General features: G+C 44.3%; 1 protein-coding gene across 2 annotated transcripts in view; it reads right to left on the minus strand.

Annotated features, from left to right (window-relative positions):
- SORCS1 (sortilin related VPS10 domain containing receptor 1) overlaps positions 1-24893 on the minus strand; it is a 263410-nt gene extending 238517 nt beyond the window's left edge. Inside the window, exon 1 of one of the 2 annotated variants that reach the window (XM_056495393.1) lies at positions 23773-23898. In XM_056495393.1, the coding sequence (XP_056351368.1) occupies positions 23773-23802 (30 nt within the window). In that variant the 5' untranslated portion in view covers positions 23803-23898. Of the gene's footprint in view, positions 1-23772 lie in introns of both variants that reach the window. The other variant, XM_056495392.1, reaches the window with a different exon arrangement.
- Positions 24894-25637: the final 744 nt, after the last annotated feature.

The raw sequence follows: 25637 nt of genomic DNA on the forward strand, positions 1-25637 counted from the left end.
AAAGTCACAATGAGTTGAGAATAGGACGTTCAGAAAGTATTTTATAATTCTTTAATCACCTAACTTTGACATCCTCTAGTCATTTGGGCTGGAGCATTTTGATATAAGCAGATCCCATGCAGAGACAGAATCAGGTCAGCAAGGCAATTAATCACCTCTGTATTTACAATCTCAGCAAAACAATAGAAAAACAAAAGAATGGATAGAGAAGATGGGAGGAGGGACACCATAACCCATCTCTGATGGGCAAATAATTGCCTTGGCTTTGCTTCTGCAGCCACAGCAGAAAGGTGCACAGCTCCTATTTATTAATCACTTCTGCAGAACCAGCCTCCAGGAACTCACAGCAGAACGTGGGAGGCTCAGTGTCCACTAGTATCTCAGCAGCAGGCTGCAGCAATTTTCTGTGCTTAGCTCCTCTTGCACTGATAGGGGCCTAGATTCCTAAAACAAGGAGTTTGATACCTCAGCTTGTAAATTCTGTGTAGTGCCCAAGGCCTGATAACTACAGTTTTGTGCTTGTGTTTGAACACACTATGGGAGCAGGACAAGTACAGTCAAGCACAGGCTGTTTTATCCACACACTGGTTGTGTTCCCACTGTCTGCTACCCCACACATGCCTCTACTTTACCCTATATGGGGAATTATTTCATCAGTGGCTTTAAAATTCTAATTAACAGTGGCCCCCTAACTATCCCATTCTGTAAGCTCAGAGTACAAATACCAACAGCTTCCATGACAGCATGAGCAGGCTGCCCAAAATGTCTTGCAAATGGTCTTCAAATTAAATCCTAACCAAAGAAACACCATTCTCCCCTTTCCACTCCAGTACCCTTGGGAAAGAGATCTTCTTGCATCCAGGAGTAAACTGAGGCTCAGAAGGAGTAAGGGCATGGAAATCTGAGAATTGAGAATCACTGATCTTTCTCTTGCTTGGCCACTCAGATGAGCAACACCTCAGAGAAAGAATAAACTCAGCAGCACAAAGCTCATGATGAGACAGATCTATCGAGGTAATTCTAAACAGGGTGTGAGCAAGGCATGGGGTGATGGTCCCCCTCAATTTGTGGGTATTTCAGCATGCCCAAGGCTTCTGGAGTGTATACCCAGAACAGACATTGAAATGGAAGGATCATAGGATATGAAGTTTGGGAGTCAGCTCTCATAATGCTTATCACACAACAGGTTTCCTCAGTTAAACACTTTCAGGCAAGAACTACCCCCAGACATTATCTGTCTCCCATTCCCACAACAGACATTCACACACTGCTTGACAGGAATCCGAAAATCACCCTTAAAAAACCTTCCAGGGGCCAAATACTCGTGAGTTAACTCCTGATTTCAGGACTACCTGCTGTGACATCAGTGGCCTGGATATCCAAACATCACACACACAGATGTGCAAATTCAAATTGTTGAAGACTTGGAGGAAACTCAGAAAACACTTTTCACCCCTCCATGCAGCCTTTCAGAAAGTTCAGTGAACACCACCAAACTCCTCCACTGCATTCCTCCCTTCCAGCCTCAAGGACCAAGAAATGGGCTCTCACCAGTGCCTTCACTGCCCTGGTACTGCCAACAGAAGTTCAGTCAGTCAAGAATTACTTACACAGAGCCAGGATCAATAAAGCTATAGTGTGGCAAAGGCAGTTCAGGCAGGCTTTGCAGGGGCATAACTAGGAGTGATGGGCTGAAATTAAGCAGAAGGAAAATTCTGGCTGAATAGCAAGAGAAATTTGCTTTGCTAATGGGTCAATCAATTAGACCAAGCACACAGCTCTCAAGAGAAGCATGCAGGAAAACCTGTCACTAGGATCACTTAAAACTGGAGTGAAGGAGCTCCAGAGGTTGTCACTGCATAAGCAATTCTGCAGGATGCATTTTTGGAGCCCTGCAATTCCGTGTAGCCAACGGGATCAAAGCTGCCCAGCTTACACCACCTCCCGAGGTGCTAGCAACCTTTCACAGCTCTCCTTCCCCTTCTCTTGTACTTAATCCTCCCATACTCTCAGAATGGCATTCATATAGCTAAGTCATTGAATTGTAGTCTTAATTATCTGAAATCTAGCTATCTTACTAGCTAGCACTGATTGAACAAGCTAGTGAAATAGGAATTTTTGATAGAAAGTACTGGGGTCTCTCCAGCAGCTACCCAGAGAGTCAGAAATAATAACTGTCCAATTCTTTGAAAGCTAGACTTTTACTGAGTTACCTGTTAGACCACAGCTTCTTAGAAACATCAATATGATTAGCTGCAATCATGTGAACGTGACATGAAAAACCTCTGCTTGTTTACCAAGCAGAACAGAGGATACAAAACAATAGGACTTTTGTTTCTACTGTGCAAATACCACAGAGTGAAAATTAAAAGATTGTGCTGTCAGAACAGCAGATGGATAAACAAGATCTTAATATAATTACTCTGAGTATTAAGGAAACATTTTTCAACAGACACATCAGAGACTTTACTCTCCAAAAAATATGGTAGGGTAAACAATGTGGAACCAGCAGTATGCCAGATCTTGCTCTGTCAGTGCAGGGCTGCATGTTTCCCACAGCAGCACACATCAGACCTTTCTGACTTAAGAGACCATTACCTGCTCTGTTCTTGCAGTGTCATTCATTATCAATAGTGGGATTCGAGCCTTGCCTGCCAGCATGGTGCTCCCAACAAGACATCAGTTGTTATTGAAGGAGGAGCCAGGGAAGATCAAAGCTACAAGAACAGCACGAAAACGCAAGAGCAGGAGAAACAGAGAGAGGCCCATAATGCAGCAGAGTAAGAGAAAGTCGGGAGCTCAGAAGGCTCTACATGTGCAAATGACCTGGCACATGTGACAGAGGACACAGCTCTGCTCAGGAGTGACAGTCATCAAACCAGGCTTGTCCTGAAACTACTCCAGATCATGAATATTCTTCAACTTAGAGCTGTGCCTTGCAGTCAGTCTTCTGCTAATAATAGTACTTCCTCTGTTTTTTCTTCAAGTGATAGAGTTTTGCTCATCCTATAAAGATCAAGAAGGTCAAATATCCCATTCTGCACCCAAATTTCTCAGACGTGCTAGCCCAGATTGACTCTAGGCACTAGACAGGCCTCTCTCCTCAGCTGCAAATTGTTTCTCAGCCATTGCCCTTGTCCCATTGATGTGACAGAACCTGCCACAGCCAAGGTACCATTTTGACATTGGAATCTTTGTCTGCTTGCCCTCTTTTAAATGGTTCACTGCATTCCTTTAAGGTACATTTTGAAACAAGGCACAATCTCCCAAGCAGATTCCAGGCTGCTGAAAGTTAAAAGACAAGCAGGAAAGACAAGAGCATTCTCACTGCAAACTATAGCTGGAAATCAAAAAGGGAAGAGGTTTTCCATATTCAGACCTGTGAAGAAACCAGTATCTCTATTTCTCCAATAGATGGTGCTAATAATTTCTCTCTCAGATATTCATAAATAAAAAAGGTGAGTTTCCTTCGTGGCAATGCTGCAGTGAGAGCTGTGAAATGGGGCAGACAGCAAAGCTCCAAGTCCCAGCAGGACCCCTAGGGATTCCCATAATAAAGATGTGAAACGAGAATCCTGGCTCACCCCAGCAGTGCTACTTGTGCTTTCTAATCTCTTTCCTGTAAAGTGTTAAGTTCCTGAAACCTTTCCAGAGTCTTTGCAGCACCCTTTTCCTCATGTGAGTAAGGATGAAAAGTGTGGAACTGGCAAAGGCTTTTGAGGAAAAGTGAACTGGCTTATCAAGGCAAAACAGTGGGAAAAACAGCTTCCATCTTCTGTCACTCCTCTGGAATGACTACAACACCGAAGTTACAGAAACAACAGTTGCTTAGCATTATGGTTATCAATCAACAGCATGTTTTCACAAAGGACTGTTGATGCTAAATCCATTTTCCAAATTTCCTTGTTTGTTTTTCCCCCAAATGCATAAACAAACGCCTCAAAATGTTAGAAATCTGCATCAGGGCTTGAGAATCGGGTAATTAAGAAAGAAATTCACTTACGTAATTGGCACAAAAAAAAAAAAAAAAAAGGCAAGACAACAGAATTTGCAAGCAGAATAAAATGATGTTATTGAGAATAATTGCAATGTTACCAATTTCAGTTGTTTCAAGAGCTCTTAGGAAAATTATCACCTTGTCTGTGTACAACCATCTGATTTTTGTTTTTAGCAGACCAGACTGTTGCATTTGCCCAACAACTTCTCATCCTAGGCTAGAGCATTATCCTACATCCTCTGCATAATTTGTCTCAACCTACATTCCCAAGTGCCTCTCCTAAAACCTTAATATTCCTGCTGTGTTTTCTCACTTATGGCTTTGTCAGCCAAAAGGGGTATTCAGATGTTCCAGATCCCAAACAGTACTGAAGCAGAAGATAAGAATGAAAGACAGGGTCAAGTAATTTTTAAGCACTATAAAGTGCACTTGGCTGCACTGGTTTATGCATTAGGACTAGAAAGTAATGGGAAACTCAGGCAGTCAGACATGGATGTGGTTTTAACAGCAGAGGTGCCATGGTCTGAAATTTAATGTTTTCTTCCAGGAAAGTGAGAGCAGAAAACACCTCTATGGAGCACAAAGCAAATGAGAACTGCATTCAGCCAGGCACGCTCTCTGCAGATGAAGCAGCACTCACAGACAGCACCCTGGCCAAAGAGCCTCTGCAGAAAACAGACAGCAAGGGAGCAGAAGATCAAAGTCACCCTTTGCCTGGCACTTCAGGGAGGAGCAGCCTTGAGATTCACAGACAGCAGAGCTTCACTGCCCCATATGAATGTGCTCAGCACAAGTATGTCAAGGGGAAAAAGGAAGACCGGCACACCCAGACAGGGCATGTGGCTTGGTACACTTGGTACTCCTCATAACACAGGAATTTGTACTTGCACAGCTCAACCTGTGAGCCCCAGGAGATTTTTCCCATCTAACTTGGGATCTTAACAGGGTATTTTAGTGCACCCCAACCTCTGCAGAACCCAAGAACTGATGGATTCCATGAGAAGCAAGGAAAGGATTTTCATGTTCACTGTACGATTCAAGAAACTGAATCACAAGGCCCAGGGATTTTCTGCTAAGCACAGGAACTCTGCAGGACAGCAGGTAACTGAGGTTTCCTGAGCCCCAGCTTAGAACCACAAGCACATGAACTACCCTGCCTCACTTCTGCCTACAATACAGCTTTCCCAAAAAGAAATACATACATACCTGAGTACGAAATCAGATGCAAATCCCTTGCTCTACAGAACTCTGAAATCAGCATGGGGGAAGAGAAGAATACTCTTGAGCTGCAAATGAATAGAAATCAAGCTAATGTACAGCATATATTGCTGATTCTCTCATGCTTGAGTTTAAGCTCTGAAATATTAACCACAGTCATTATGGAAGGCTCTCTTTTGACAGTGTGTCTTATGGTTCATTTACCAAGAGAAAATGGGTGCAATTTTAGCCAGTGTTAAAATTAATCTGCTTTTATCACAGAAAGGAAACTAATCCCACTTTACCAGCTCTTTTGTACTCTGAGAGGAGACGAACAGAGACAGAACAATTTAAATAACCAGGCTTCTTTGGTGAACCTGGGATTCTGTAGTTTTTCACTCATCTAGGTTGGAAAAATTTTCTCTGATAGTAAGACCAACCACTTCATACAGACAAGCACAATTCCTACAATGCCAGTGCTGACCCTGTTTCAAACTGGGTGCCTACAAGACTTCTAATTTTTCCTTTGGGGAAGGTTAGTTCTCAGAAGCCAATCAAATCTGTGCTGAAGAATATTTATCTGAAGAATAAAGGCAGCAGTAAAACCTGTTGTACACTCAGTATCATCCACACACAGTGCCCAGAGTCACAGGCAAGCAGCTTTAGAAATCCTTTCACACACACTGGGTTCACCCAAACTCCTCTCTAAGCTCCTAAATTCCTCCTCCAGCCCTGCTTAAGGAAGAGACAAAATTTCAACTGTTGCATGCCCCCAAGCCAGAAAAAATTTTCTGGGGAAAGAAGAGAAAGACAGGAGAGCCATGATGAGGCAGTTCCCACAAAAGCTCCTACCCCTTTAGGGCAGCATTCTAACTCACATTGGTTTGAGAGACCAAGCAGATTTCTCTAGCTCCTGTCAGTCTCCTTCAGCTTCTTTTTGCATTCAGAAAGTATTTTTCAGTTCTGCTGCTAAACTTTAATCACTCACTCTCTAGGTCTGAGTTCTCTATAGATTGTTTCTATTGACAGCGAGTCCTAGGAGAATTATTATTTTTTATTAGTATGATTATTTCCCAGTAGTGCACACATAACAATAGCTCTCTAGATACAGCAAATAGATATGAGGAAATGAATGGAACCGTAACTGCCTCATGTCTTTCATTTAAGACATGCTGGGTTTTAGTCCTTTTGTTCAGAAACAAATTTAACAAGAATTTAGGAGCTGTGTGTTGGGGCTGAAATAAATTAGGTGAATAGCAGGAGAGGGAAGCCTGCTATGACTTCAAAGTACAATCAACACAATGATGGGACTTCATGGAATGAGAAAACTAAGACTGAACTTAATACAAATGGCTCCACTGTTATCAAAGGTTCTGTACAAGCTCTAATGGTAATTCAATTGCACTGTTCATTGGGGAGAAGGTAGATGAAGATAATTTAATGTTTTATAATTAGCAAAAATATTTCATCCTGGCTACAATTTACATTCTGTGTGAGGGAACAGGAGTTGAGTCAAGAGCAGGTTGGAAGTAGCTGTGGCTGTGTGGACAGACCCACACTCTGCTTAAGGGCACACCAGGGCAAGCACTGTTCTGGGGCAATGGATACCATCAACTGGAAAATTCTTGTCAAGATTTCTATATTGTCCCCCTCATGCTTTCCCTTTACATAATAGATGGGAATGCTGGAACATTTTGGTTTTGATAAGGCTGAGCTGAGAATAAGCACTTCCCCCACATACCTTAAAATATTGTTTTTCTATTCCAAAGTGAACACTTCCAATTTATTTAGAAAGTTAGGGGGATGCTGAAGTGGATTAAAAGGCAGGACAAGTTCCAAGCCCTGCCTTGAACAAGACAGTGCCTAACCTGAGGAGAATCACAAGGAAAGTCTGGGGATGCAGCAGAAGATACCATCCCATGCAACTGCTATGCCCTGGCCTTGCAGAGTGACAGCTGCACCACCCTGACCTGGGAAGGCACTCTGGAATTTCCTTGCACACAGGGTGGTGGCATCACCTGTCCTATGGCACCAGCAGGAGGCAAGGGGCAGCTGGGATGCTCTCCCATCATTCACCAACACAAGTGGCCATCCTCTGTGCCTGCACTGCACACACACCAGGGACCAGATCACACTCACCACCAGAGCAAGTCAGACACATCCTCGGGGAAACTGCAAAAATCTGAGCCTGCATTTCCTTTCACATCTCACAACAAATCACACAGAAAATTCAAAAAACCCTTCTGACCTCAAGGCACATGTTTGAAAATCTTTCAAGTAGAACTATGAACAGCAGTGCAAGTTCTACTCTCCAGAAGGAACTATGCACCATGAAGACAGAAGGTCTCCTGCCAAAATACTGGCTAGAAGGAAGGTACTTGTGGGTTAATGTGGGTGTTGGCAGATCCTCACAAGGAGCAAGCCAAGCTGTGCTTCACTCTCACAAGTTAAAAAAGTTGGAATAAGTGGGGGAAAGGAGGGGGAGGAACATTAAAAAAAAAAAAAAAAAAAAAAAATCAATTGGAATGGGAGGAATCACCTCTGAAAGAAGCCAAGAGTCAGCCACTGATAAGTGCTGTTGTAATTCTTGGTCACACCAGAGACTCCCAGCCCCCTTGAGATGACAACTGAAGGATATGGGGTGCTAGAGGCTGCCTCTTTATGCCTTTTATAACACATCAACCCATTTAAAACCGTCCCTTTGCCACCAGCTGCCAACATTAGCTTAAAAAAACAAAAAAAAACAAAAAAACCAACAAAACACCAAAAAAACACAAAGAAGCAATCCCATACTGCAAGCCTCTGCAGGCAGGCATGAAAAAGCTTCAGCTGGGGAAAAAAATTGAGGATTTCAAGCAAAACATCTCACAATATCCCAATTTAAAGTGCTAGCAAACATAAGCCCACCTATATGAACTGTCCACTTGAGGGCTCCTCATCCTGAAGTAGTAGGAAATATACTTTAAATGCATAAGGTAAGGTAAGCACAAGTACTTCAAGGAACCTGCAAGCCAAGAGCTTGTGTGACACTGCTCCTCCTTAGCTCACCAGTGACAGCCCACTGCACCTCTGAGTCTCAAATCCAAGCCAGGCTGGAAACATCCTGCTGTGACTGCACTGTCAGCCACAGGAGAGCTCTTTCCAAGTCTCCATGCTCAAAAGTAAAAAAAAATGGATTTCCCCACTCTGCACAGGGTGATCCCTTAGCCATATTAACTTTTATCACAAGGGAACAGGAGGACCTAAAGGATTTTGGTTTTCCTTACATCATCCTTCTGAAAACAAAAGCTGTGTCTAGAGACTTTTATTGTCCCCACGTATTTCACTTTTTTCTGAGCCCAGAGACAGCATCTCTCCTGCTCTAAGAGCTTGTACTTCTTGGAGTAGCAAGGCAATTCCCTGCCAAGTTCAAGAAGGTAAACAAAATACATCATGCCAAATGTCTCCACACCAATTTGTGTAATTGCCCACGTCCCTGAAGAGGGCCTTGTTCACATATTACAGCTCTGACTCCAAGCATTGAAATACAATTAAACCAGATGCATCAGGCACAACTGGCTGGCTGGTCTGTGTCAAACCTCCACAGGTGGTGGCTAAGAAAGGGCACTCTCATTCAGAGATGCTAAGAACAAACAGCACAGTGTATGCAGGGAAAGTCACAGCATGGTAAAACTGAAGGTAAAATCTTTCATCTGTACCTCAGCCTCCAGCAGCATCTCTGCCCATTGAACATGAAATATTGGCTAACAATGTTAATATCTGCCAGTGTGTTTCGTTATCACCTCCTCCAAGTTGTTATACCAAGACATAATCAGGCTTTTTTACTTTTATCCTGGCTCTTATCCTTTGTCTGTGTCTTTTGTTACCAGGCAGTGCTTCTACATCACTTATGTCCAAAATTCCCAACAGGAAAAAAAAACATATTCTTTCTCAAAAAGCTTGCACTTTTTTCTTTGCATTGAATCAATTGATTTATCTGCACCTAAAATAGTGAAATATTATTTTCCCTCTAAAGTCTCTTTTTTAGCCAATTCTGGAGCTTAAACCACTGTTAAACCTATTATTCTGATTGTATTCCCCAATGCACAAACCTTGTCTTCTCTCTAATTTTCTCCTGCCTGTTCTTTCATTTCTCTAGGCCACATCCCCCAAACTTAGCTTTCTAACACCATCACATTGTTCTGCTCCATCAGCAACCTCCATTTGCTGCCCCAGCCCTGTATTTTCCAAGCAACATCTCAGCACAATTTTCCAGCCTTATCCTCCTCCAGTTTTAATAAGTCTTCTCTCATTCTCCACTTCACATTGTCCCACAAACAGAAAGGTTTCCTACCTGGTTAGAATATATTTCTCCCCCAGCACTGGTTCTTCAGTGGTAGAAAACATTTCAGACCACAGTGAATTTTCTTTCAGTTGAGATAACTCAACACCAGCTTTTCAAAGCTTACCAACAACCATGGCTCAGCTTCTCTGCTAGAAGAAGCTCTTTGCCAACAGACTACTTACAGCTTCACAAACTTCTGCAAAAGACCCTCAACCTTCTGCACTTATCCCTCATATCTCTTCCTGGTCTTTAATCACTCACTCCTTCCACCTGAGAAGGCAGAAGATTGCAGATGGGTCCCCTTCAAGGACCTGTTCACACCCTAAGAGCTTCCCTCATCTTCCCTCAAGTTGCCTCCTTCTGCTTCTGCCCATACCCTAAAATCAATGCTCATCTCATGTGTTTGTGCCCATCTGTATCTTCTTCATCATTCTTTTTTTTTTTCCCCCTTTCAAAAGTTAATAGTCTAAATTGCTGCAACTTTACTAGGCTGAATGGAGGGATCCCATCATCACTGGATCTGTAAACCCCATGTTTCTGCTGCTCCTTATTGCCTGTTGACACACTTAAAGCAGCAGCAAACATCCACCAGCCACGGCAGTTGAGTGATCTGACTCCTACAGGGAGCACTCCAGAGCATTCCTTGGAACATTCTGCGTTGAGCTGGCTGCATCTGCCTCCCAGATCATGGCTAACTGAGACAGCCCTTCAAGCCAGACATCAAATATTTGTCTTTAAAGCGTTTCAGTGCTTGAAAAAGAAACATCGTACAGCATTTGCAATTAACAGGGAGGAGACATCTCCTCGTTCCCCACTGAAACGTTGTCAGTGATTAACACCTTGAGGAGGCTCCTGCTCCAGTGGAAATTGCATACCTTGGGATCTTGGCTGTCAATCTGCTCAGCAGGGGAAGGGGTCAGAACTGTGAAAAACAGCTATTTGGGCTTTCAAAAATGTTTCTCTTGCAATGCATTCTCTCTTTGAGTTCCTGGTACTAGTTAACAAAAAGTGAAGCTGCCACACTTCTGATTTTCCACAGAGCTGTCTTCAGGAAAAGCTAAGACTGTTTCAGGAACAAAAAGCAATATCTGATATTCAAGTTCCCTTCACTGTAACTTTATAGCAGCCAATAAAGATCATCTTATGGCAAAATATTGCCAAGATTAATTTTAAAACCACCTTCCTAGCTACATTCTCCATCTGAATGTGTCAGAAGCCAGCATTTCTGTTCTGAGGAATTCAGGCAGGCTAATGCTTGGTTTCAGTCCCAAGGGGAAAAGGCAAGATCATTAAATTTCCCATGAGTATCAGCAAATATTTTTCATCTGATAGTCAATAACACCAAATCATTTACTTTCTATAATGTCAGAATATTAAACATTAATTTCAAACATATAGAGAGATGTGGCTCTGGTCACTTCAAAGATTATCAGTGATAAAATTATCACAGTTGGTTCAGAAAGGAAAACATTTGAGCCTTTGAGACTACCCTCTGCCTTGCCTCCCTGCAGCACCTTCAGTGCCCATAGAACTTGGCAAAAGTCCTTTGGTGATGCCCTCCATGCAAATGAGGAGATTCAGCAAAGAGGAGACAGATGGAAACCAAATCTCTCCAGGACAGAAAAATACAGCTTTGAATACACAGGGCCCAAAAATACACAGGAGCCACTACCAGAAGTGAGGGTGAAAGAGGACAGAGGAACAAGGAACTTTACACTTACTCTTACAGATTTGGTTTAGATGTGTCCACCATGCTGTCATTATCTTGGTGCCAAAGCAATTCAATTGACAAGATTTCTCACTACAGCTTGACACTATCAGAATGCAGACAATTTTGGTTGATATTTTACTGTAGAAAATGTCACTGGAAATGACATACCTCCAAGAAATTTTCTGATTTTGACTAACTGTATTTTCTAACAGAAAATTCTCCTGACAACTTTCTTCCCCCTGACAACTTTCTTTCCCCAAGTGGCTCTAATATTAGTATTTAATGACTTATGTGTCTCAGTGGTGTTTTCAATTTACTGACGTCATCTGTGCTGTGTAAACTCAACACAGAGTGTGAATATTTAAACTATGTGTCATCTATCTTCTTCTGTCCTTACTGTGCTACTGCATTCATTCCCCATCCTTCATTATACCATCTATTGCTACAATGAAATATTTTCATCTCCTAGCAGCTGCTACTGCATAATGTATTTCTGGATCATCTGAGTAGCTTGTTAGGAGGAAAATTTACTAATGAGTTAAAATTTAATTTGTCTTGTGTCATCCCAGTTCAGACATCAACCACACAATGCCATATATTTAAGCAGAAGCCCAAAATTACAGACATCTCTTCTCTGAACTCTCTCCAGCAACAATCTCCACATATGTCCTTATTTAAACAAAATGATCTCTATATAAAGGATTAAGTGCAGGTTTCCTGAGTAACATTTTATAATGAGATGCTGATTCTTTTGTACAATATTCTCTGCTCCTCATAAAATTTCTCAAAGTATTTCTTTCCCCTACTTGCTCATAAAAGTTTGTTTCGCACCAAAATTCACCTTGCCAAATGCAAGATTTCTCAGAAATTACTCCTTCTGCTTGGCCTTTTCAATACCTCAGTGTCAGAAAGGAATAGAGATGGATTCTTCTCCTTGCCTCAAAGCAGTTCTTGGCTTAGATGAATACTGATTTATGTGAGTGGAAAAGGCACAGACTCCACATTTCTCCTCAACTACTTCATCCTGAGAGGGTGCCAGATGCAATGGAGATAGGAGATATGGGAAGGATAGAGCAAGGCAGGCAATGAAATTTTCTTCTCTTTGTGTGTGCATTTCTCTTTCAGCCTGACAGGAACACTGGTGATTTCTTAACTCTTTTTGGAAGGACCTTTGGAAAGTAGTTTGGGGTTTGTTTTCTTATTTCTCTTTAAAGCCATCCCTCAGATTCCTCACTGATAAGCCTGGCTTAAGAACTTGAATAGCACTAAGGAAAATTGGTGCTACTGTACCCAGGACAGACACTGACAGCAATTTAAAAAGGACATGCATAGCCATCAAAGCACAGGCAGATAATCCAGAGCACAAACATTTCCTGGAAATACTTGTTACACTTAACATCACCTTAGAAGTTCTACGAAACATCAGAATGTCCTTGGTTAACTCTGCTTTAAGAGAAATATTACATTCACTTCCACTGAAGCAGTATTTCACCTCTGCTGTTTGCTGTGGTGCAAACACAGGTGGAATAAAAATGCCAAGACAGATCTGCTTCCCAAACAGGACAGGACAGCAGCACAAAGCAATTCTACTTGGGACAAAACTAAAAGGAGAGCTTGAGAAGCAAGTGAGAAGCACCAGAAACATTAACTTCCTTTCTGTAAATCCATGCACAGATGAGACCAACCATCAGGATGAATGTTATTTGCTTCAGTGCATCCTGTGTGTATCTTTATCTTGTGTACAGACAAACTTTTACACTGCATCCTTGTGCCTGGACATGTCCAGCTGGCAGGCAGGGATGGATATGGCAGGTGGACATAGCAGGACCACCACCTTCCTGCTGAAGGCTCCAGGTGTTCCCCCCTGTAAGGAGTGTTATTGCTGCACTACAGGAACAGTGCAGCCCCTGCTGCCCACACCTGCAGGATCCTGTTTAATTGCTGCCCGAGTTTGACAGCATCACTGCAGGCTGCCCTGGCTCCTGGGCTGCCCTGCTCATCATGACACTGATTAGGGTTCTGTTCACCCTTCATTAATGCAGAAATACCTGCTTTCCCCAGCCTTGTGCTGCACAGGAAGCACCAGCACTCGCACACCTACACACAGGTGTGTGTGGCTCTCTCCTGGTGTGTTTACTGTTTATCCCTTTCTTCAGGAATCACACTCAGAACGTGCTGCTGTCTGAGCTGTCACTGCCTGTCACATTACAATGACGGTGGCTGCTTTCAGAAGCCAGTTCAGGTTGTTTAATCATCACTTCCCTCCAAGCTGTCCATCACAGGGTGGTCTCCAGGCAACAGCATCAACAGACAGGGCTGTGGGTGGCTGGGGAGGAGGAGGAGGATGCTGCACACATTCACAGGGAGGAAGAACTCACGTTCCCATGGGAGAGGGAGCTGTGGGAGCTGCTGGGTCTCTCTCTATCTGATGGGATCCCAGCCTGCAGCATCATGACAGTAACAGGGATTTCAGCCATTGCTGAACCCAGTGTTTAGGAGGGAACAAAGATGCCAGGAGCCTGGTGCATGGCACAGGAGTGCAGAGCTCCTTTCCTCAGCTGTCATAGGGGTCCATGGTCCAACTCCCTCCATCACAGCTGGGGCAGCAGAGCCCTGCCATCATGCCCTGGCCACAGCCATGGGCACAGACTGGAATATCAGACAGCTGAAATCAACCACATTCACTCCTTTAACAACTTTAAAATGAGTTGTTTTGGAGTTCATCACAAGTTTCTGGAGAATAAAAAAGATCACATGTCATCTTACAAAAGCTGAAAATAAAATGGAAGGAAACACCAAACTGGAAGCTTTTCATCCAAAAGATGAGCTGGAGAATATTTTCATTTATTTTTGTTTCATTTTTTGTTTTCAAGGATACAAAATTAAACAGTCACTTGTTACTGAAACAAACACACAGATCTGCATCAAAGCATCCTTCAGCTACAACAGCCTAAATATTTACTACTAAACTTAACCAGCTCATCTGTAGTGACATACACTGGAGGTCACTGGATCCAGGCTAAGTCTAGATCTATGTAGGCCAGATCTATTCTCTTCCCAGCTCTAGCCCAGGTTCTGTCACTCTTCATATATTGAAGGGTGTGCAAAAACATGAACACAAGTGGAGAAGGTCTAGTGCAGTCCCTGCCCACGGTTCAATCCTCAGCCAGAGTAACATCTCAGGGAACAATCACTCCCCAGACTTCTCTAACATGGTGGCATTTCACCATGGACCTGTGCATTTTGAAATTAAGTTTAATGCACCTCCTGTTTTGCTGGTGCATCTCTTAATAAGCTGTTTAGACTGTACTAAAAAAATAAACAACTATTCTAAAATTTCAATCAAAGTAAGATCTCACTTTTATTTGCAGATAACCATTTTCAAAATTTGATTATGATTCCAATAATGATTAATTTAAAGATTTTACCTTTCATCTACAGGAATTTTTTTTTCCTTGGAAAACTGAATTGAAAGTAATGGAAAGCAAACTAATTTTCCATATCATGTTCTTTCACATATAGAGCTTGATATTCAGCACAAGTATTATTTTTACACTAGAAAAATGTATTTACACTTACCTATAAGTAAATACTTAATAAGGTTCTCAAGTATTTATTTGAATATTCAATGAAATTCACTTTTCCTACGTTTGCTTTCAGAGAATATTCAGTGAAAGGTACTGGCACCATTTTTGACCAAGACAGGGTCAAAAGCTGCTTCTTTACAGAAAGATTTAAACTGACCCAGTGACACATAGAGAAAGGGAGTGTATGACCTCTTTCATCTACTGAAATTATACTTTGTAGTTAAAAGAAAAATTTTCCTGGCAAAGTCCAAACGATTAAACGGGATGCATTTCCACATTAGTGAGGAATTTCTCACTGCTTTCTGAATCAGGAACTTTGTGATTACTTCACCCCCCTATAAAAAGTGCACCTGAGAAAATCACATATTGAGCAGGGACAATTTATGGAGATAAAAACATGCCTACATTTGTTATATAAAATATTTCCCCTGAATTATTTTCTCCACCTTAAATTTAGTGGGGGAGGTGAGAATGGGTGGGGGGAGGGAAAGAAAAACATTTGAGAAAAGACATGGGGTATCTCTCTTGGGTTATCTATATAGCCTGAGATTTTTCTAAAGAGCTTTTCACTTCCTCCTGAAGAAGTAAGTGCATGAAAATGATGTGCAAGAGCTCAAGGCACTGCTGTCCTTACATGGATCTCAAAGCTGCAGTTGGGATGTGAGCACTGACACTGGGCTGGGAGCTGGTGGGGCAAGTTACCAGGAGCTTCCCATTTGTAGGCAAACAGTTTCCATCCCAAAAGCCCAGAGGAGCTGAAGGGTTTTCCCTGGAGTTTTCCCCACAGGAAAAGAGCAATCACAGGGTTCTCCCTTGACCTTCCTGCCCCTGCAGCAGCAGTTCTGCCCAGACACACACAGGAGGGCACATGAAGCCCTGCCCTGCTTTGGGGATGCTTGCATTGACATCCCCCACAGCTGGGGGGAAAGATGGGCATCTTCCCTCCTGCTTCCATCTAAATCTCCACCCGTTTCTCAGGCTCCTGCTCCTCATCCCACACCAGGGCACCTCAGCAGAGCTGCCCTGAGCTGTCCCTGGCGTGGCACAGAGGCAGCTCCTGCCAGAGCAGTCACAAGAGAACAGCACTGCCCTGCTGAGGGACACCATGGGAGGCTAAATTAAGTTCTTACAGACCCTCTAAAAGGCAGGAATTACGTTTTAGGACATATCCTAAAATATCCTGTTCCTTCTGAAAGTACTTTTCTTTTATGTCCCCCAAGGAGAGAAAGTACAGTACTAAGTAAAAGTGTTATTGTGTTACCAGCACTGAGAATTAGGGATTAAGGGCTCTTACATTTACTGTTGTTTGATTTAAGACAGAGCCAAAAAAAATTCCAAGTGGCACAAAAATAATTTTACTGCATCAACTTTTATATGCATTTAAAATTCCAAAATAATTACTTTATCACCTGGTGCTGCCTTTTGAATTGGAATCAAGGTCCATTTTCATTTAACACAGAAATGTCAATTAGTGCTGCGGGAGTCATTGATTTTTTTGGTTTGCTGGCCAGGTATAAAAAAATAATTGAAGGGAAAAAAAGCACCTTGTGTCAGTCTTAATTTTTTTTTCCTCCTTGGAAATGTAAACCTGAATGCAGTTTTGCATCTGGATGAACAGGATCCAGTGCACACAGCTTTTAAGATAACAGCAGTTACCTAAATATAGGCAAGAACAGTTTGAGATGCTCTGCAATTCCCATACCTGGACATAAGGGAGGACACAGTTCCCACAGCTCCCTGTGAAGCCAGAGGTAATGCCATCTCAGGTGGCACTAGATGCCTCTGTCCAGCACACTGAAGGTTTTAGTATCACTGGATCATTTTTAAATACAGAATATAAGAATTGGAAAACCATTCCAAAAATGCAGCCTGATTAAAAAAAAAAAAAAAAAAAAAAAAATCTTGCTTTTAAACTTTCACAACTTGGGCTTGTTGAGAGCTATTTCTCAGGAGCCTTGGAATCAAAAATCAATGTGAAGCTGCAAGATGCTCTGGCCAAGCACCAACAGCATTTTCCAGAGAAGGAAGTCTTTAACAGGGCAGGTTCATGTGCCTCACTGGAGCTCTGCACAGTGCGAGGGCTGTACCCACTCTGACGTAGGATGAAATGCCCAGAGGATGTGAGACTGTCCAAGGCCAATGCTGAGCCTGCAGCCCTTCATATGCAAAGCTGTGTCACAACTGAATGGGTCTCTCACCCCCCCAGAACGAATTAAGGACTTCTGACCTCCTTGCTTCCCCCTCTGGACTGACTCCACCGTGGTCGCCAGGTTAGGGAAACACAAAGGTCTTTCCTGAAGCCAGGAGGAAAGGGAGAAACCCATTTTCTATTATAAAGTACTGCATTAAGAAGATTGAAAGCTGTAACCCGATTGCTTTACGGGGTTTATAGCCCCTCGATATTGCAGGAATGCCAGTTGCAACTGTCACAGCTCTTCCATTATTCTCCTTAATCTCCCCTTGTGATGGGATTTGCATATCCCACCTGTCAGTGGCAGAAGCTCCTCACCCTCTCCCAAACTCTTTCAGAGACCAGCATCACACAATGACAAGCCTTTCTTCTAGTCCTCACAGATTCTCTTTCACTTTCTGCTTTCTCTCAGAGCACAGCTCTTCTTATTAACCATTTGCCATGTATCCTATTTCATATTCTGTATATGAAAAGCCTGTGTTTTATCCAGTCAAGAAATATATCTAGAGATGGGCTGCAACACAAGAAAGAAAGACTATGGCTGTTGAGTCATTTTTTTGAAAAATCTAACACACATACACAAGAAAATAAATACAAAAAAACCCTCTGGTTAAAGGAATAAAGTCCTACTCAGTTACAGGAAATTTTGAGGAGATTTCAGATCTAGAATGGATGAGAAGTATTTTATTATCCAACAGTACTAAATATAACCAAGAAGACAAAAATTTGAAACAAGGGACTTTTAGCAATATTTTCATTTGATTTTTTTTTCTGGTTTAAATTTCCATTTTTGTTTCCTCACATTTTATTCAGCCCTTCCAAAATATATTCTCAGTAGCTCTAGTAAGAGATTAGCCTGAAACAGTCTCAGCATCTGGTGCATTATACTCCTAATACTATTATATATTATTGTAGTGTGGAAATAATACAGACTCTATCTCACTGAATTATATTAATGCCACCATCCTCCTTACATGAGTCTTTTTTGGGAGCTGTTTTCAGCACCCCAGGAATCAATTTCAATATGAAGAAACTGACCCACTGTGGGTCTCACTGAGCATCTGGCTCTGGGCTCCACATCCACATTCATTATTTTAAAATTCCTCCTTTAAAAGAATCGAATTGCCACAGGAGGAAGGGAGCATGGGCTGTCACAGCATCATACAGCAAAATGCTGGTCACTCATGGGATGATGCTGGCCCCCCTGACAGTTTTACTTTGGAGCCACAGCTCTGCCAGCAGGAGGAAGGCAGAGGGTACCAACTCCATCCTCTTGTCATTCTGGACTGAACAGAACACTGGCAATTTAAGGTACTTTGGCCATGCCTTTACTGCCTCACTTGTCAAAAAGAATGTTTTTGTTATCAACTTCATTCATCAAAAGCAAAAATCAGATTCGAGTTCTGATTCGAACCTGACTCCTAGAAATTCAGAGTTCACTCTCCACAACCTCTTGTACAAGCAGATACAGAAAGAAGAGTGCTTGCTTGATTTAGCAAACCAGAGGCTGAAAGGGAATATCATCACTGCCTGTAAAATAATTCCATGGAATGTAAGTGCCAGAGAGGGAAAATAACTTGAATTAAAAGGAACACATACAAATGGGGAAAAAAAATTAATTTAAATTGCCCAATGGCAACATTAGAACAGAAATCAGAGAGGTTTCCAACAGTCAGGAGAAAAAGGCTTGGAACAGCTACCCAGAAAGGAAGAAGGCACTAGAAGGGTGAAGAAGAGAAGTATGATAGACCCCCAGCTGTTTGCACATGTTTGTAGTTTGATCAGTCATGGCTGCTGGATGCAGTACTATCTGCCATTCTTGAAATTCCTCATTTACAAAGCAGGCCTGAGCACTTCAGGTGAAAATCCAACAACAGTTTATTCACAATTACTTTGTCCAAGATGAAATACCATGCACTGGAAGAGGTGCCTGTGCCCAGTTTGTCCTGTCAGTAACATTAAGAAACATCTTGCAAGCAATACCTAATGCAGAGTCTCATCTTGCCTGAAAGCTCTCCCATAAGAGACCTAACTCTTCCCCTGCTGTCTGGTGTAATCACCTGAGCAGAGCAATGATGACCTTGCAGGCTGCATCCTGCCCTGGACCCTTCAGCTGTATCGATCTTCTGCTGTGGATGGAATATAAAACCTGCCTGGCCATGGTTGTTTTGCATCTGTTCCCACCTCCACCACTGCCTCCATCAGTCTGCTGAGGATCTGCTGCTGCAGAGGACCTACAGGAAGCTCAGCTTTGTCTTTCCAGCCATGTAAATCACAGAAGCTTGAACCAGCTGTTTAAAGGTGTCATGCTCACAAAAAAAGCCAATCCCCAGCAAGTATAAAACCAAGTACATGCTCAGAGTTTGAGATCTACACCAATGCCCAGCCAAGGAGAGTGTTTTGTCCAGTGCAAGGCAGTGGTAAACTGCTATTACAATAAATGACTGGGAAACCCATGGTGCTTTTCTTCACAGCACCACATTAAACACCAGCTGTACCACCAAGGCACTCACTCAATCTCCCTTACCTTCCAACCTCCTCCATTTTTTTCTCTTTCTCCAGAATACTTTCAAATTAACAAATAAGGCACTGATCTTACTCCAAGCCATCTTAGGACAGAAGCAGTCTTCATTTTTTGTGAGCTCTGAAAAGCATCTCTATCCCAAAAGCTCATTATGGACATCACCTAGAGACATGTTTCTCTCCATTAAAATCAGGTCTCTCTTTTAGCTCCACACATAAATCTCTGCTAGCTCTTTTCCCCTAGTCTGTAGCATGGCATTAAGGGAGCTATAGAGATTCCAAACCTACAGTGTCAGGATACACTGCATCAGCAACACGCTTGATATCTCCATGAGCTAGGAAACCTGCCAACTTCCACACCATTGATGACATTTCTCAGTGGTGCAAAAAGGCAGGAGATCTCACTTGTGTGAGATTTGAGAAAGATTTCAGGTCATATGAACTTTTACTACAGTTTTATAGGGGCCAGTGGAAAGACACTAGGATGTATCAAAGCAGGTAAGTACTGCCAGGGCCCATTTACAGACTCAATATTGTCAGAATGATTTCAGGCAGGGTGCTGGCTTGGGCCAGTTAGCACCTTCTTGGATCATCCCAGACAGTCTGGCACTCAGTGCAAACAAAGACCTTTTCCAGCACCAACTTTTGCTGCAGCCACTCTTCTCTGTCCTGCAGACTGAAAGAGCTCAGGATTGTGGAGATGCAGGACAGCTTTGTGTGGCCTCACCTCCACTGGAGTCACAGAAAGCCCGATGCTCACCTGCATTTTAATACAACACTGAATATATTCCTAATTTCATCCTCATCAGTCATTTGACAAGCCAGGCTTGCTACACCTATGCTCTCCTCTGGGGAACTCCTGCTGACTCCAGCAGGGAACAAGGTACTCAGGAGAGATTAGAGAATATGTGAACTGTGTCCCTACAGATGAGCAGAACATGCTCCAGGAGTCTGGATATGAATGTGGAGTACCTAAAATCACTGATGGGCCAAGATAAGCACTGCTCTAAAACAATATATGTTGATGGAGTTAAACTTGGACAACTTGTACTATTATTCATTATTCTTCCTGTACCTGTGACTTTGCATGCACCAAATTCAGAGCAAAATGCCATCAGGTTAGTGGTGCACACACTCAATATAAAATCACAGCCAAGCCTGAAAGAAGCTGCAAACACCCAGAACAATCCCATACAGAAATCAGTTCTTCCTCCTCCACAGCAGCATTGCAATTATATCCACACCACTATCAAAATAAGGATGCAAGGAACCACAGTGACGCTGACAGGATAAGGCGCACTGCAATACCAAAACTTGATGGTGACAATACAACTAATTTTCCAGTTTTTCCACCTAACAGGATTTCAAATATTTTGAGCTTTATTTTCATTTTTTTTCCCTGTACTCACACAGATACGGCAAAGTATGATCTTCTTCACACTGCCCCTCTGCTTGGGCAAAAGACAAAAGTTGTTTGACAGCAGCACTTCCAGAGCACATAAGAATGGAAACAAGATGTGTGTTGCATCCCCGTGTCACAGCATGGGAACTCCATCAGGAAGCCAGCAGCTGCTGCTGTTGGAGTGCAGACAGGGCACTGGGGTTACCCAGCATCCTCACAAGCAGCACACTGGGATCCTCTGCAACCCTCAACACTACATATGCTGTATCCTAAAGGAACTGTTTCACCCCAAGCCCACCTCACTCCCAACTCCATCACTGACGGGTACCCAAAATCTCCACACAGAGACAATGGCCCAGTGCCACTTTGGGTTTTCTCCTGAATGCACACCATTGCTTCAGCTGAGCCTGGACAAGCCTGTTGTGCTCCCAAGTCCTGCTGGGGCCCAGCTGCAGACAGTGTTGTGAGGGGGCTGCAAGCACAGCACGACAGAACAGAAGTGCCAGAGCCCCCACAGTGAAGGGGGGAGCAAACATCCCTGTACACGGTGCAACTCTGCATTGTAACAGAACATCTCTGTACAAAGTGCAACTCTGCATTGTAATATAACATCCCTGTACAAAATGCAGCTCTCTGCATTGTAACACAACATCCCTGTAGACAGTGCAACTCTGCATTGTAACAATAACATCTCTGTACAAAGTGCAACTCTCTGCATTGTAACACAACATCCCTGTACACAGTACAACTCTTTGCATTGTAACATAACATCCCTGTACACAATACAACTCTACATTGTAACACAACATCCCTGTACACAATACAACTCTACATTGTAACACAACATCCCTGTACACAGTACAACTCTTTGCATTGTAACACAACATCCCTGTACACAATACAACTCTTTGCATTGTAACACAACATCCCTGTACACAATACAACTCTACATTGTAACATAACATCCCTGTACACAATACAACTCTACATTGTAACACAACATCCCTGTACACAGTGCAACTCTACATTGTAACACAACATCCCTGTACACAATACAACTCTACATTGTAACACAACATCCCTGTACACAGTGCAACTCTTTACATTGTAACGTAACATCCCTGCACAACCTGCAGCTCTTTGGGAAGGACAGTTGCAAAATGTTTCCCCACAGCTCCCTGAAAACGTTTGTACAACAACACACTCAGAAAGTAAATCAGACCCTGACTACAGCAGCCCTCACTACCACAGTGGGCAGAAACACATACACAAATATAAGTGTACCTAAACATTTATATAACAATAGATGTGTGTTGAAAACGTACAGGTGAAGTATAATTGCAGTGACAGATCAGAGAAACTGCTGCCTCCTGGATGACTTTTTATAGCAGAATCTTTTTTCTTAGCAAATGGGTCACTTGAAACCTGTGTCAGTCTCAATTCAATTTGTATGAACAGACCTGAGTTCCTAAAAGGCAGCTTCTGTTCACATAACTATTTAAGAATAGTCTAGCTGAGTTGTGAAGAAAGGAGAAAGTCCTTCAAAATGGAAATTACAACTATTCCCCTGTCAATTAATTGATTAAAAACTTCCTGATGAGACCATAAAACCATGTCCCAATTAACTAGGGCTGAACCCCACCGTGAGGTCCTTACAACATCCACTGCAGTTCTAAATTGAGTAGCTCAGTACAATTTATACCAAAAGGAATTCATAATGCCTAGACTATTATTTCAAAATGTTAACAGTCTCCTAGTGCTACAAGCTGAGAGAGAGGCCAAAGATTTCTGCCAAGCAGCCAGAAACCTTCTGGCATTACAGCTGCAGACACCTTAGAGTCCCCGAGTCCCTGTTTTTCCCGGGCAGCAGTCACGTAGTGGTGCCATCCCTCTCTCTCATTAGCATTCTGCTCGGTGTCTCTAAGAGGCAAAGTTGGAGAATCCGGACAGACAGATCCCTTCACTTCTGCTGCTCCACAAGCAGAGTTAAGGGCAGGCAGAAAGCACTCTGAGCAAATCACCCTTGCCTTCCCTGGTCTCAGCTCTCAGCTCCAGGTACCACGGCAGCAGAGGCTGGAGGGATACAGTGCCCAAGTTAACTTTGATGTCATGACCATGGCTTCAGCCTGGAAATCAGCTGCCTACTTCTCTGGCCAGTTTTGTTCAGCTTGGTTTAAGTTAGAGCTGTTCTGATGCTATTCCTGAGACGCATGCAGGTTATGAGGAGGAAACAAGAACTCTCCTGTATAACACCTTGGTGACAAGAGGTGAAAAGCAGGTTTATCCTCCTACACAGAGACACCCTGGAGACAAAGTCCTGAAGCCCTCTAGCATCTCCACATCAGCAGGGCCTGAGGATGAGCCCTTGCCCTGACGTGGGCCCCACAGCTGGCAGAAGGAGAAGCAGCAGCAGAGGGGCTTTCCCTGGGCATCCTCCCAGCTGCGCTCCCAGGCTGCCCGAGAGGGTTTCCCGGGGAGAAGGATGGATGCGAGGGCGCATCCCCCTAAAGAGACCCTTCGGCGGGCGGGCAGCGCTGCATCCCGCTCTGCTCCGGGCGAGGGACAAGGGGCCGGCAGGGGGATGTGCTCGGCGGGCGGGCGGGGAGCGGAAAGTTTTTCTACTCCAGAAGAATGGTCCTTTTGAAGCCCTTCTGCCCCACTGCACACTGCTAAGCGAAGCCAATCCCCGGCGCCCGGAGGCGCAAAATCCCCTTCGAAGAAGAAAAACCCAGCACCCCCACCCGCGATTACACACACACGGAGCGGGGCAAAGAAGAAAAAGGGGGAGAATGGGGAAATAAGGAAAGCGCGGAGGAGCCGCCCCCGCCCGCGGTACTCACGCTGCTGTTGTGGCCGGACCAGTGCACCATGGCCTGGTTGTGCGCCGAGTCTCCGGCCAGGGCGAAGGTGGTGCTGGCCAGGCGCAGCTCCTCCAGCCCGAAGCGGGCGGCGCCGCCGTCCCCCGGCTCCCGCCCCGCGGCGCCGCCCGGCCCCGGCCCCGGCCCCGCCGAGCCCCGCGGGCTGCGGCCCCGGCGCCGCCGCTCCGAGCCGGGCCGGGCCGAGCCGGGCCGGGCCGAGCCGGGCCGGGCCGAGCCCTGCCGCTCCGAGCCCTGCCGGGGCCGCTCCTCGGCCGCAGCCGCTCGGGGTCGGCGCTCCCCGGCCACTCTCTCCGGCTCCCTCGTCACTCGCCGTGTCTCCCCGCCGCTGAATTTCAGCCCCGCGGGAGCAGGGGCGATGGTCGCTGGCAGCCCGGCATCGTCCGTCCCGGCCTCTTGCCCTCTCTCACCTCCCTTTTCCCCGAGGAACCTGCTTTGCTCCTCTTCTCCTCTGCCGGTCCGCGAGTGCATCAGTAATCCCTGCTGCGGCTGCTGCTGCGGCTGCACCTGCGAACGGCAGGATCTGCAAGTTATTTCTGCACCGCTAAAGCCATAAGTGAGGAGGAAAAGCCATGTCCAGTACAGGAGAGCAACGTGCCAGGCTGGGTACCAGCCAGCAACTTTTTCCATCGCTGCCACTGCTGATGAGTGCGAGGGAGAAAGAGCAGGGAGGAGAGCGCAGGAGCGAGGGAGCCGGGCGCTGCCGATTCTGCCGCCGCGGGGAACACGGCGAGAACTCCACGGAAAGTTTCAGACTCTTCTGTGCTAGATGCAGCCGAGGGGCAGAGGAGATTACTTTCTTCCCCCTCTTATTTCCTTTTTCTTCTTTTGCACTTTTTCCTTTTGTCTCTTTTTCTCCCCCTCTTTTTCCTTTCTTTCTTTTTTTTTTTTTTTAATTTTTTTTTTTTTTTTTCTCAAGACTGGTGTTGCTGATCAGGCTTGTGATGGAAGGCAAAGCCACAACCACACGGGGGAGGAGCTGATTTGAAATCAGAGAGAGAGGGAGAGAGAGAGGAGCAAATCCTGGCTGGTGATTTCTGCCGGCTGCCTCTGTGGAAGTCACAGCTCGCTCCTCTCCCGCTCGCTCTCTCTCTGCTCCCTCTCACTTCGCCGCTTCTGCATCACACTCCTCCCGCTAGGACACCCCGTGCCTGTGTCGTGAGTGGCTGGTTGCTCACACCCCCTCTCACACACGCTCCAAAGACGGACTTACCCCAACTTTTAAACTCGTATCATCCCATCCCTTCCTCCCCTGTACTTCCCATCAGTTCAAACCCCTACAGCCTTCTCCCCAGCATATTGAAACCTCCACACCTGGGCTGGAAGCAGATGTGCAAAGTGAAGGAACAGTACATGCCTGTGTATATGGTCTTCCCAGAGGAAATGTTTTAATTCGATTAATTAAGTGGCCTTAAATGCCTGAGCAGGCTCTGAAATAACCCTTTCCTTCTCCCTCCTCCCGTGACTGATGTAAGTGCACTGGAGTTGCTCAGAATAGGCACCTGTGCTTGCTTTCACAGAGGGAAAGTGCATTTCCACCCCTCTGTTCCCTCCTCCGCTTGTGCCTCACTGTACTGTCGTTTACAGTAGCTGCTGATGCTTGAATAAATCACTCATGCACGGCAGAGATGTACCACATAAATGCTGATGGAGACAGGGACAAGCTTTTGGAAATGAAATGACAGCACTTGGTGAAGAGGGAGATTCCCCTCCAGTGGTTTATCAGCAGAAAAAAAACCTCTTTGTTGATCTAGCTGTCTGTCAGGCTTTTAGGACCAGGGATTTCTCCCCCAGGAGCTGTGCTCCTCTCTCAGTATTTGTCCTCCCCA

This window comes from Oenanthe melanoleuca, chromosome 6 (assembly GCF_029582105.1).
Source record: "Oenanthe melanoleuca isolate GR-GAL-2019-014 chromosome 6, OMel1.0, whole genome shotgun sequence".
Lineage (NCBI taxonomy): Eukaryota > Metazoa > Chordata > Aves > Passeriformes > Muscicapidae > Oenanthe > Oenanthe melanoleuca.